Genomic DNA, 12167 nt, shown 5'->3' on the forward strand with positions numbered 1-12167 from the left:
CAGTAAGATTTTTACTTTTATCTTTACTTTGTATTAAAGTTTACAAAACTATTACATCAATAAGGCGATCTTACGGTCTAGTTAGCTGAAATGCAAGTCGGATGTGTACTGTGTTCCAATTAAACTACCTAAAACTATCACAGGCAGAACATTAACTACGCACTAGAGGTTCCTAACTACAACTAAGCATCTAGGAACTATTGATCCTTGGCTGCCACATATCGCACAGTATATATATATTTAAAATGCAGCTATCGGGTGGGATGACTCTGCGGCATGTTAAGCTCCCAGAGCTTCACATTGTTGTCGAGAACCTCGTGGTACCAGCTCTCCTTTTCCGGCTCCTCCCGGAAGATGGGCTTCAGCGACTTGAGGTCCAACTGCAGTATGGCATCGTTGCCGAGCAGCGAGTCCAGGGATCGCAGTAGAGTACTATTACCGTGCAGTTTCAGCAGGGTCACATACTTGACCACATAGTACTCGTACTGCAGCTTCCTTCTCGCCCATCTTTCCACTGTAGCATTGGCACTAGCCGATCGAATCTGGCCCAGATGGGCGGCAAACCAGGGCGCAAAGTAGTTGTAAAGATCCAACTTGGACAGTCCGTTCAGACCTTTACTCTTGATTCGCTCCTTGATCATGCTGTAGTTCTTCCTGCTGTACACAAACACCTGATACAGCGAATTGCCGGTGGTGTATGAGTTTACGTAGTGGGTGCCCACATCTTCCATAAATCGCACTGCGGAAGTTATATTTCCGATTTGCAGTTGATCCATTCTCGATCGCACATCCGGCTCCAAGGGTTGGTGCACCGGAATCTCAGCGTTAAGACGCCCCGTTTCCCTGAAGCGCACCACCCTCACCAAAACATACGAGTAATCGCCTTGGATGAAAGATGTATTGATGCCCAGCTTCTTGGCCGCATTATCCGGAAACCATCCGCCAGTAAATGCCTCCCACGGTTTGTCCATTCGCTCAATGGAAAAGTCACGGAAGTAGGCCTGGAACAGTTGCCTCCGATTCTCGCAGAACTCCATGTGAAAGTCTCCATGAAAGATTCCGGGCGTGGTGTCTTCATGACTCTCCGCCAGGCCACTCAGATTCTGAAAGAAAAAAATCATTAATTATCTAATTGTCTAGTCAGCTCAATTATCAGGTAATAAATATCAAGTGACATACTTGAATAATCGTATATAATGATCGTTTTCCTAAATCTGATCAAACAAATATAATAAGCGCTCATTCTAACGACAAACGTGGCGGAAGTGAACAATATAATTACAACTAAAAATAGTTTTAAGTGATAACAACTTTAAACCCTATTTTAAAATTTTGATTATACTCCAAATAATTATGGTGATTGTGGTTAAAGGTTAATACAAACAATTCCGAGTTCATCAACGCCATTTAATTTATTAAATGTAAGCTTAACTCTGCCTTAAGTCCCTTACCCTATAGATGTTTTTGGTGGGCTCCTTAAACACCCAGCGATCCGGCTCCGAGTTGTCATTGAGCGGTATCACACGCATGGAGATTCCCAGGTAGCCATAGCGCAGGAATATATTGATGGCCTTGCCGATCCGGAGCTGGGACTCGCGACGACCTCCATCCGCCAGGAGCGCCAGGGTCAGCAGCCAGAAAAGGCCAGGCCACGACCGCATCGCTCAGCATTCAAGGTTAGATCTATAGAGGATTATAATAGAAATATTATATTGCAAATTTAAAGCGATTACACTTGAATTAGGCAAACGTTTCCATATTCCATATCCATATAATCCCTTGCTATAAAATATTATTGATTGAAACAAACGCAACCTATTCCGATCTCTTATAAAATTCGCAATTTAACAATAATGAGGCATATCTATCCCACAATAATTTATTCAAGTGACTAGATAACTCTTGATTGCAATGTGCATATTGATGACAAGCAAGTACAAACAGCGCTATACCATCCGAACTCATTACTCACTTAGACTAAAACCGGAAAGTTTTACAGCAAGCTACTTCGGTGGTTTGTTTATATTTTATAGCCAGTGCAGTAGTTGCGATACAGTGGGGTTAACTAAACAGCAATAATTGCAGGGCCGCCGTGTTTGTTTTCCACTCCATAAACGGGCGATAATATAAGCGCGCTCTAATTGGCCATGAACCTTCAGTGGCGCTGAACTTGAACCGACCAAGTCGACTTGGGTAGAGGCCACCAGCTGGTGGTGATGATGAGCTGGAGCTCTGCGTAGCTCCACTCTGATCACCTTAAGTGGATGCAATTAGCCGCAGGCTCTGTGGCCGTAAAAGCAGCTACAAAGTATAGCCATCAAAATTGGTTCGGCTGTCGCTTTGACTTGCAAATTATTTCCTAAAAACATTTTGCATGCCTCGTAACCGTTTTCCTATAGTTGGCCCACTACACTTCAGAGGACCGGTTATGCCGTTTTTGTTTTTTTTTTTTTTTTTTTCTGTCCAAGCATTATGGCCGGCAAGGAAGCCAAACAAATTGGCCCAAGCCAGACATATACACACATTCTAACAGCTTGGCGAGGCAGCTTTTAATTCGAGCCGTTATCACAGAACGAGCGACGTGTTTGATGGGCCAAAAACACAGAGGTTAGCCGGGTGTTAGCCACGTTTGTGAGTCACACCTGTCGACCCGACGCACTGAAGCGCAGCACCAGACAAAAAAAAAACACAAACGCAGCCATGATGAGACTCAAATGTTAACCATTTACGTGAACCATAAAATGTAGGCGTCGCTAAACTTGTCCAGCAGCAAAAACTAAACAAAAAACAGCAGGAAGAGTGACTGAATGAAACTAGCCGTGAATGGAACAAAGAAAAAGAGACATTTGACTACTGCATCTTGTCTATACTTGCCTATAGTACATATATTACTGCCCATGGGCGCGATTCCAGGAAATATTTGTTTGCACATTTTATAAACACATGAATATTTGCTAAATGCTGCAATCAGCTGTCTTGACCTTACAGATGAACCTCACAGATTGCAATCACTCTACGGATTTAAACATTCTGACTCGGCATAGAATACGATTTCGAAGGCTTCCAACTTCTGGCAAACAACTAATGCCCAAATGAGCTTAGTTCTCCATCGCGAGACCCAGAAAATCAAACTGTCGCACAATTGCCAAACTTGAGGTTCAAAATTTGAGATCCGCTTGAAAGGCATGTGTTATGTGACTTAATGATAGTTAGTTTTGTCGGTGGGGGTATTGACAATAGCGGACGCATAACCTTGTGCAAAAGACCCCAAAAAAAAAAAGAAGCCGCGAACCGGAGTTCGAGATGAAGAAGACGAATTAAATCAAAAATTCAATGCGCGCACTCGGACTCCAAAGCAAAGGCAACTAAAAATCAACTCGTTCAACTGTGACTCCCTGTGCACTGGGAGAAAAGAGTGTGGCTATCTAGGACTAGAACTGAATAAGAGAAGAATCAGTCAGCTCTTAACTCCTCTTTTGAGCTATTTGGAATCTTATTCCAATTGTTTATGCTTTTATCAGATTTAAATCGTTATTAGATTTGTTATTTGGCCTATATTTATCCAATAAGATTTTATAATGTGTATTTTTCTTGGACATCCTAAAAAACCTGCATACATTTCTCTCAGTGCTTCCCACCGTGGTTGTCCGCGGCCCAGTCAATTGGAGATTCTTTATGCGCATTTCATGAGCTCTTTTGTGGTAGTAGTCTGGAGTAAACCCCGGGCGAAGGGCACAGACGTGGGGCATAAGGTCTGCAGTTTATATCGCGCTTAATTTTATGCTTGGTCCGTGTGCGTTGTTTCCTTGAGCGGTGTTAAACAAAAGTTGTCTTGACTGCTGCTGAGGTGCTGCTGCTTTTGCCACTTTTGTGGTAGTATTATTTACCTGCACGAGAACTCGAACGCGAATCGAAATTGACGTAACCATCGGCCAGAAGCGGCTTGTTTTATTTTCGGCAGAAGCTTGAAGCTCCGGCTAATTCTATATGCCAGTCGACACAAATCCGCAGGTCTAGAGTTGTGGCTCGCCACTGGTTAGCCTTATCGCTCTGATACCGGGGGCCATTGCACAAGGCTGGTTGGCTGGCTTTATGGCTGGCATTAGCATCGTTAAGACTCCGATTTTTAACGCTTTGTGGGTCAGAGGTCGGCGGCTTGGTTGGCGCCCTCAAGTGATAAGACGGATCTATGAATAGATCGCTGTGGTTCGAATTACATGCGTTTGCGCAGATTTCAACAACCAACAACGTACACACACACACACACAGGCAGTCGTCAAGTACCCTGAACGGCAAACACTAAAACAGACTTAAAACACACTAAAACGAGCGACGACGTGCCTTCAATTGCAATTATAAGCCGGAATTTGCGGCAGCACTTACACTCAAAACGCGAGCAGCACACCTTCAAGCGCGAAGACTCAAAACCTAACTGAAACTGGCTACCAAAAACTCGATCGCCGGAGAGAACAAGCCGATCCGTTCAAGCAGCTACAGCAGCAGCAACAATATATGTTGCGCTACGACAGCAACATGTTGCTGCTGTGCGTCGTGTCGTCTGATCCAACCGAGCAACTGGCAGCAGTTGCAGTTCAATGACTGGCAGCCAGCAGAAGTTCTACTCCTCCAACGGTAGTGGCTATGGCTAATGCTAATGGCCTGGCACAAATATCTATTGTTGACATCTGCCGTTTGGGGGGACAGCTTTTCCGCTTATTAATATTTCCGAGCACGTCGTTCAACTTCCAGTTTTCTTCAATGGCGCGGGGAGTCGGAGGGCTGCCGAATCGAGGCAGATTGAAATGATTGCAGTTTACCCGGGCCAGACTTGCGCAAGATTCCCATAGAACTGGGCGGCCAGTAATCAAAAACTTTTGGTACTACTTGTGCAAAAAAAAAACTAATAATGAGACCAAAAGTAAGCCGAAAAATAAAAACGAAAACGAAAGTATCAAATTCGCATTACCTTGAAAACATGCTAACAAATTTGGGTCAACTCAAAGTGTTGGGCGACAACGTTTGAAGTTCGAGTGTAATGTTTCAATTAGAAGCTCAAGATACAAATGTATCTGTATCTGTATCTGTTGCTCAAAGAGCCATGGCTGCAGGGCATCCGCTTTGTCGCATTTGCCTTGACTTCCAATGGCCATTGGGAATTTCTGCAAAATTCGCTGCTGGCTTCTAAGAAATGAAAAGGTTCTGATTTGAAGTCTTTTTTTGCTGCTGATATGGGGGGGGGTCTTTCTTTTGGAAGAGGCGTTGGGGGAAGGGCTTCCGAAAAGTATTGCAAAAGCTGGTTGAAATTGTATCTCTCGTATATTTTTCTCTTTTCATATATAGAAGTTCATTTTATTACTTTTGTTTCGGTTTCTGTGTGGGTTTTGCTTTGTCTTTGCAGCATGCATGATTCAAAACTTATGTATTTAAAATTCGGTATTTCAGTGTTTACTCGTTTTTATTTAATTCTCATTCCAGTTTCTTCGGTTCTTTTTCATTTAATTTATTATTATTAATCCCATGTTTAAACTATGTATATATAATGACATTTTTATCATTTATTTTAAATGATATTTACTAACACCGCGGCCTTCTGCGCCCCAAACGATCGATCGATCTGCCGATCCATTCATTTCACTTCATTTATTATTATAATAACAATTCACTCAATTAGCTCAAATCGCGTCAATCTACACATATTGACATTGGAGATCATAAGCATTTTCAACTCATCTTTACCATCGTTACCCTCGGTATCATATCATCATCATAATGATCATTGACTTATGAAATTAGAGAAAAATTCTAATTCATTTGGTTTACGCGACCGTGTTCATCTCACTTCTGCGTCTTCCTTTTCTTTTTTTTTTATGTAATATCAACAATAAATTTTTACTTAATCTTAGTGTGAAATTATTCTTAGAGTACAGCTACAATCTGCTCGCATCGGCTAAGAAAAAAGGATCAAGTAAAAGTACGAAACGAATCATTCGAAATCCTAGCTCAATCTCAGGATACTCTCTGTCGGTATCGTTTTCTTTTTTTACCCCCCATTTCCAATTCATTTCAATCGTTCCTAATCATTGTAATACCGTAAAATATAAGATTTTGATTTGAGCATTCTTTTCCTAATCATTTCATCGATTTTTGGTGTTTTCTGGCACACTTAGCCTGGTTGGGGGAGCTTCAAAATGTACATACATCTATCTCAAGCCGTGTCATCTATAAGGTTCCTCCTCCTATCTGATCTCATCTCATCTCATCTCGTCTCGTCCGTTCGTTCAATCTATCGTTCGCTTTAAGGTATAATACTTAGTTAATTTGGCCACTTGGCTGCATTTGTGGTTGTGGGTAGGTAGTTAGTTCTTCAGTTTTTCGGGTAGGTTCGGTTGTTCTTCTTTTTTGGGATACTTCTATGATTTGCATTGCCTCTCCTTAACTTCATCGCTGCTATCTTCATCTCATCTTCATCCACGCTCAGAACCGAAAAGTTATAGCCCAGCGTCTAACGATAATACTCTATGCAAAATTGTTCAACCATTTTGAAACCATAGAATTGTTCTGGATATAAGTATGTTCTTCAACTTGTGTGGTGTGCGGTTGGGAAATTCAAGTGGGTCGTGTGGTTGGGCTCGAATATAAGCTCAGGCTTAAATTGTTTTGAGGGACAGCTAGAGAATTGTGTGGCACGTGTATACAAATGTGTGTTGGTTAACTACTAAGTTCGATCTCCAGTGTTTGTGACATATCTTCGATCCGATCCTAACCCAAAGTAACTACGTGTTCTTGGGACTCATCAACTACATGTAGTATGTGATTGCTTGTGAACTTCGTAGACGTAGTCTAAATTCTGTTTCTGTTTCGTCCATCTCAGAAGCTCTATGTTAGGGAAGCTAATTCAAAATTACCAATTTTCTTTCGAAACTGAATATCTCCCATGTGGGGGCTACAGTGAGGGAAAAAGCGGAAATACTGAGCGCTGGTTGCTGATCATGAAGCTGCACTAAAAAAAATGCCAGGTTTCTTCATTGCTAAGACAGTTTGTCGGTGTCATTGTAAAGTATCTCGAAAATTTGAAGCTGCTGCTTGCTTGGGTGGTTACTGGGCCAGTGGGTTTACGATTAATTCAATTCAATTCAATTCAATGCAAAGCGACTTAGGATCTTATTCGATTCGATTCGGTTTTGGGTCTCCTTGTTGAGTTCTCGTTTTTGGCTGTGGGTTAAAAGGAAGCGCTCCGCTATATTATTCTTATTGAACTTGACTGATTTTCAATGTATCCAACCTGAGTTTGAGTTGTTCGAAAAATATATATATGTGTTGTGTATACATATTTTCTGAATTTCCTACTTTCATTTTGTTTTTGTCATATATATTTATACGTTTATCTGCCTGTTTTGCGTTGACCTGCAATCTCCTCATCCTTTCGCTAATTATTTTAATTCGTAATTGCAGTTAGTATGTGTGTTTTGTGCTCACTCTATGTTTTTTCCATTTGTTTACTTTGCTTTTGCTTGAATTAAACGCGGCTGCAATTATTATTATGTATTTTTTGTTTTATTATGTTTTATTGCATTTTTTTTGTGGCTTACTCATTTCTCATGGAATTCAATTAAACGTCAACAATTTGGTATTTTGGTTTTATATGTTTTTTTTTTCTTTTTCCTCCGTGTGTAAGTGTTGTGATCTGAATTAATTTTATTTTTTGTTTTTCTGTTACCTTCCTTTTTATTGCATTTAAAACGTGCACTTTGCGTCACCACTGTCTTCAGTTGATTTTCCATATGTTATTAATTAGTTCTTACTTGGCTTGAAACACTTGAAATTGCTCACATCGTAATTTGTTTATTTTTTCTGTTCTTCGTGTTCTTTTTGCTGTTGTGTCTCCTTGTGTCTATGTTTAATTATATTTAATTACGTAGTTTTTCTATAATTTACTAACTCGTTCGACGCCCTACCTGCACACAAGACTCTTACCGGAAATAATCATTAGGTAAAAACAATTTGGAGTGCTTCAGTTTCGATTTGTCTAACTCCATTTAACTTAGACACTAACAAGTGCAAGATTTACATAAGCGTTTAATGCTGTTTTGACTAAATGCTGAATAAAACAAATACAACAAAACAATAATCGTAAAATATAACACATTGAGCATGGAATGGCAAATACAATCGATTAAAATTAATACAAAATAAACATACTGTTAAAACAGAAAACAAATAAGAGGCAAATACAAATGGTTGTTTGTCGTTTAACACACACTTTTGTCATTGCGTTGCGACCGCAGTTCCCATAATACCCATTTATTCTTAAATTATATAGCTCGGCGCCAGGCGCCTTCTATCCTCCAGTCCTGACTGTCATCTCTCGTAGTGGTTGCTGTGTTGCTTCTTCAGTTGCTGTTGCTTGTGCCTTGGTAATACTTTAATGGTGTGTGTGGTGTGGTGATGTGGCGTGTATCTGCATCGTCGTGCGCATCTGCATCTGTGCCTCAGTATAGGGCTACGTTGGAGGCCTGTGTGTAGGCTTCCCACTCGCATTCACAGCCCTCGAGGCAGTCGGGGCATTCCAGTTCGCTGTCTTGTCAGTACAGCCAGGATACGGGCACCCACTGCGGGGTGGTATGCACCCGGTCGATGGCCGTCTCCAGCGTGGCAATCGTCTCGCTAATATCGTTGTTCACAATCGTCAGATCGAAGAAGTGACCGTATAGCTGGCGCAGCATCTCCGACTCCTTGGCCAGTCGCTCCAGGCTGCCGTCGTACTGCCGCGGGTCAAAGGAAAGCAATTAGATGGCTTCGACTTTGGTCTATCTATAAGGATCTACTCACATCTGCTATGTTCTGCAGTGAGGGCGCCGCTATAAACACGACATAGGGCGTGAACTCGGCGGTGCGGAGTATTTTTAGTGCCTGCGGCTCCACATCCAATATGGCCATCTTGCCCTCGGTGTGAATCCGTCGGATGGTGTCCAACTTGGTGCCGTACATGGCATCCTCGTGGGTGCCTGCAAGGATTTAAACGGATATTTATGTGATTTTCATGGGGATGTGGCATGTGACTGAGTTCGTTACCGTATTCCAAGTACTCATTCGCACCGATGTCCGCCATCATTTCATCGTGCGAGACAAAGTAATAGCTGCGTCCGTTCTCCTCCTCGGGTTTGGCAGGTCTCGTTGTATCTAAAATAAATTGTAAGGGTTATAGTTATAATACTTGGACTGAACGCATCTCCCACTCTGTGACTGCCGAAACTATTACCTTTTGCATTTGGCAAGCAACATTTTCAATAATTTAAAAACTATTTCGGTATAAACTACAAATTACTAGTGAAGTGCAAATAAATTTATATTATTATCAACCCATTAACTACATTACATTTGCATAAACATCTTTATGTTTTAAAATCGGAGTGAGCAGAAAATAACACCACCTAAATGTATGTTGGAAAAACAAGGTTTTATCCAAAGCTAGAAATTTATGGTGATTCTATTTTATGGCACAGAATGGAGATGAATACATCGATTTCTGCTCCATTAAGTCGACCAATTGAGCCGTATCATATTTGCGTGGAAAATGGCCTGATAAATCTTGATAATATTAGTAAGCCAAATTTGTGTTTAAGAGAGCCTGTTGAATGTGAATTTTTTTCCACCTAGAATAAGAAACTAGAATGTAGAAACTTACGTGGTATGGGATAGGCGTACTTGTCGGGGTACTTCGATATCAAGGTGTTCTTAATGTGCCGCCTGCCCACCCCATGAGCACCCAAGAGCACCAACGTTTTGCGCTGAAAGTTCGGGTCGCCAACTGAAAGCACAGGAAGGACATGGATAAACAAAAGTTCACCTGTGGCCGGGAGCAGGAAGCTCAATGAAACCCACCTGGCACCTTGACAACCTCCTCGTACGTGACCACATCGAGCGTGTCGAAGATGGCATTGTGCTTGGCCAGATATTTGTCCCGGCATTGCTTCTTCTTGCGCCCGAAGATGGAGCAGTTAACTGTTGGTTATAATGGAGAATCAAATGTTATTGAATTGTTTCATTAGATGGACGATAGAGCTGGGTAAGTTGAGAGCAGCATGCTTATAGAGCAGGCATAAAACATGCTGTACATCAGGCATTGGATAAGTTCGAGCATGAAGCAAGCACGATTTTGCTTAGTTATGATAGATGAGATCATGATATCATTTTGGATGATATACTAATTTTATATTAATTCCATCCCTTGGTCCTTTTTACCCTTCCTGAACTAGAACTTCTTCAAATTGGATATGCGGTGTTCTTTCAGCCAGCCTAACGTGCAGTGTTGTGAACATGTGTTAATGTATTTTAGGATCATTAAAGTTTTTTGGTGGGGTATTACTTTTTGAGGATTGTAAGCGGGTAGTTCAATACTATGGGTTTATAAACAACGATGACTGAGGTGCATCTACTGTTTCAGATGGCGATCGTGAGCATGAGGGGCGCTTCTACGCGATTCCTTGGATCTGGAACTGGGTGGGTCGGTGGTGCCGTCTACATAAGCTACAATTTTCGGGCAGTCGGGTGGTTGGGTGGTTGACTGGTAACGGGCGTGGGTGTGGGGGTAATTCTTAATACAAAATGGCTATCGATAGATATTCTGTTGTTGTATAGAACGAGTAGTAGTTTGTTTGTGTTGTCTGGTTTTTGTGGCATAACAAAACGATTTTGGGCAGCTCTCCATTCGGAGATTCGTTTGATTTTTGTGGTGTGGTGGTGTGTGGTGGTTTTTGGTTATATGGTAACTACCTGCTGATCCATCACACCCATCTGCGTGAGCGGAACATCCAGCACCCGGTTCTCCTGCATTATATTATCATACATACATAGTTTATAGAAATTCTTTGGCTTGGTTCGAGATGCGAGATTCATGGTTAGCAAACTAGGTATTAGAGTTTTGTACAGGTGTGCATATGTCGGTGTCTTTGGGACTTAGGATTTTTGGGTCTGAGTTTTCAAGTAGAAATTTGGCAGCGGGAGGGGCTTTCCCCATTTCGGTTGGTAAATTTGAAAAGGTTTTCCTTCGACTACTTTTTGGGGCATGCAACTCTCTGTAAGTGTTAGTGTACAGATGTGGCTGTCTTCTGTGGGTGGCGCGTATGTGTTTCTGGGTGGGTACATGTGTGTGATAGAGAGATACATAAAGAGAGAGCGCTTTCCCTTTTCGGTTAACTACGAGTTCGTCATACACTTCCAATATAAGTACAATTATTCATATAGCATTCGATTGTTTGATTATATCGAGCATCCAATTACACATAGAGAACACGGATAGTTTGATTTCGAGACGCCTGCCGCTGGCCAGGATCGTCGCGGTCACTCACCCTGCTCCTGCTTGGTCTTGTCGACCGTCTGGCAGGCGATCCGCCACTCCTGCAGCTCCGGCGACGGTATCAGTCCGGCCGATCCGCCCACCGTGTCCAGTCGCGCCTGCCACCAGTGATGATCGTCCTTGCTAATAATCTGCAACAAGATCGCAGTAATTACGCGATTATTATCGGAAAATACTTTAAAGTAGTGAGTGCCATCCTTCCTACCTGCAGTATATCGCCCACTTGGAACGATATGCCCGCCTGGGCGCAGGGTATAAGCTCATCATCCAGCGGATTATAATCGAATTGGGCGCGCACGAATATCTGCGAATGCAAAAGGAGATAGAAAATGTACCAGATGAGCACGAGGCGAGTTTAAATTTGCAAATAGTTGCTTGCAGGTCGATGATTCGGTTTTCCATTACCATTTCTGCTCACTGTTTTCTGCCATTTCAGCTACTTTTACTCAGCAACTGCAACTGTGTTGCGGCTGCCTCAGCGAAATGGCTTTGGCATTCGGTTTGCGAATTACATGCAAAACTCATTTGCATGTCAAAAGCAGCCGAGCAGCAGCCACAGCAACAAAATCGGTAGCAACAAAGACACAAACAACAATCTGGCAAGCAGATGTCTCACAATGTTAGATGCCCTTACGAATTGAAAATTATAATGCCAAACTCTATACATATAAGAAGGCTCGGGCAGATTATGTTGATGGCATATAAACTGGCTTTATAGTTGGATAAGTTTGGTTCATTTAGAATGTTGCAATTTAAATAGTTGCACACAAATTTCAAACTATTTGATTGTACGAAACAGTTTATGAAATAA

General features: G+C 41.9%; 2 protein-coding genes and 1 long non-coding RNA gene across 12 annotated transcripts in view; all 3 read right to left on the minus strand.

Moving 5' to 3' along the window:
• Window positions 1–13: 13 nt before the first annotated feature.
• tsl (torso-like) lies at window positions 14–4436 on the minus strand. 3 transcript variants are annotated; one of them, NM_001275881.1, is made up of 4 exons: window positions 3888–4436; window positions 3618–3805; window positions 1452–1683; window positions 14–1103 (listed from the first exon to the last, which is right to left on the minus strand). In NM_001275881.1, exons 3-4 carry the CDS (start codon window positions 1659–1661, stop codon window positions 252–254), a joined length of 1062 nt encoding a protein of 353 aa, NP_001262810.1. In that variant the 5' UTR covers window positions 1662–1683; window positions 3618–3805; window positions 3888–4436; the 3' UTR covers window positions 14–251. The 3 variants fall into 3 exon arrangements, with proteins under 3 accessions (NP_001262810.1, NP_732660.1, NP_524440.2); NM_169969.2 differs by lacking the exon at window positions 3618–3805 and having other exon boundaries at window positions 4384–4436; NM_079716.3 differs by lacking the exon at window positions 3618–3805.
• Window positions 4437–5299: 863 nt separating this feature from the next.
• The window catches only part of CASK, a 39275-nt gene continuing 32407 nt past the window's right edge, over window positions 5300–12167 (minus strand). For 3 of the 8 annotated variants that reach the window (NM_001275882.1, NM_001104393.3, NM_001104392.3), the window contains 7 exons: window positions 11562–11660; window positions 11349–11487; window positions 9883–10002; window positions 9686–9808; window positions 9073–9180; window positions 8830–9005; window positions 7662–8762 (listed from right to left, as the gene is read on the minus strand). In NM_001275882.1, coding sequence (NP_001262811.1) covers window positions 8490–8762; window positions 8830–9005; window positions 9073–9180; window positions 9686–9808; window positions 9883–10002; window positions 11349–11487; window positions 11562–11660 — 1038 coding nt within the window. In that variant the 3' untranslated portion in view covers window positions 7662–8489. Of the gene's footprint in view, window positions 8763–8829; window positions 9006–9072; window positions 9181–9685; window positions 9809–9882; window positions 10003–10773; window positions 10828–11348; window positions 11488–11561; window positions 11661–12167 lie in introns of all 8 variants that reach the window. The other 5 variants (NM_079717.5, NM_001382187.1, NM_169970.3 and 2 more) reach the window with 3 other exon arrangements.
• Window positions 5440–8108, minus strand: lncRNA:CRG (CASK regulatory gene). The gene has a single exon (NR_125225.1). It is a non-coding gene; the product is annotated as a CASK regulatory gene (long non-coding RNA).

The sequence above is a fragment of the Drosophila melanogaster genome, chromosome 3R, assembly GCF_000001215.4.
Source record: "Drosophila melanogaster chromosome 3R".
NCBI classification, from domain to species: Eukaryota; Metazoa; Arthropoda; class Insecta; order Diptera; family Drosophilidae; genus Drosophila; species Drosophila melanogaster.

Bases quoted from the DNA above. Each gene is read 5' to 3' on its own strand.
- tsl (NM_169969.2), bottom strand. From the start codon at position 1,661: ATGCGGTCGTGGCCTGGCCTTTTCTGGCTGCTGACCCTGGCGCTCCTG. The intron at 1,104-1,451 runs GTAAGGGACTTA...TTTTTCTTTCAG, and splicing joins CCACCAAAAACATCTATAGG to AATCTGAGTGGCCTGGCGGA.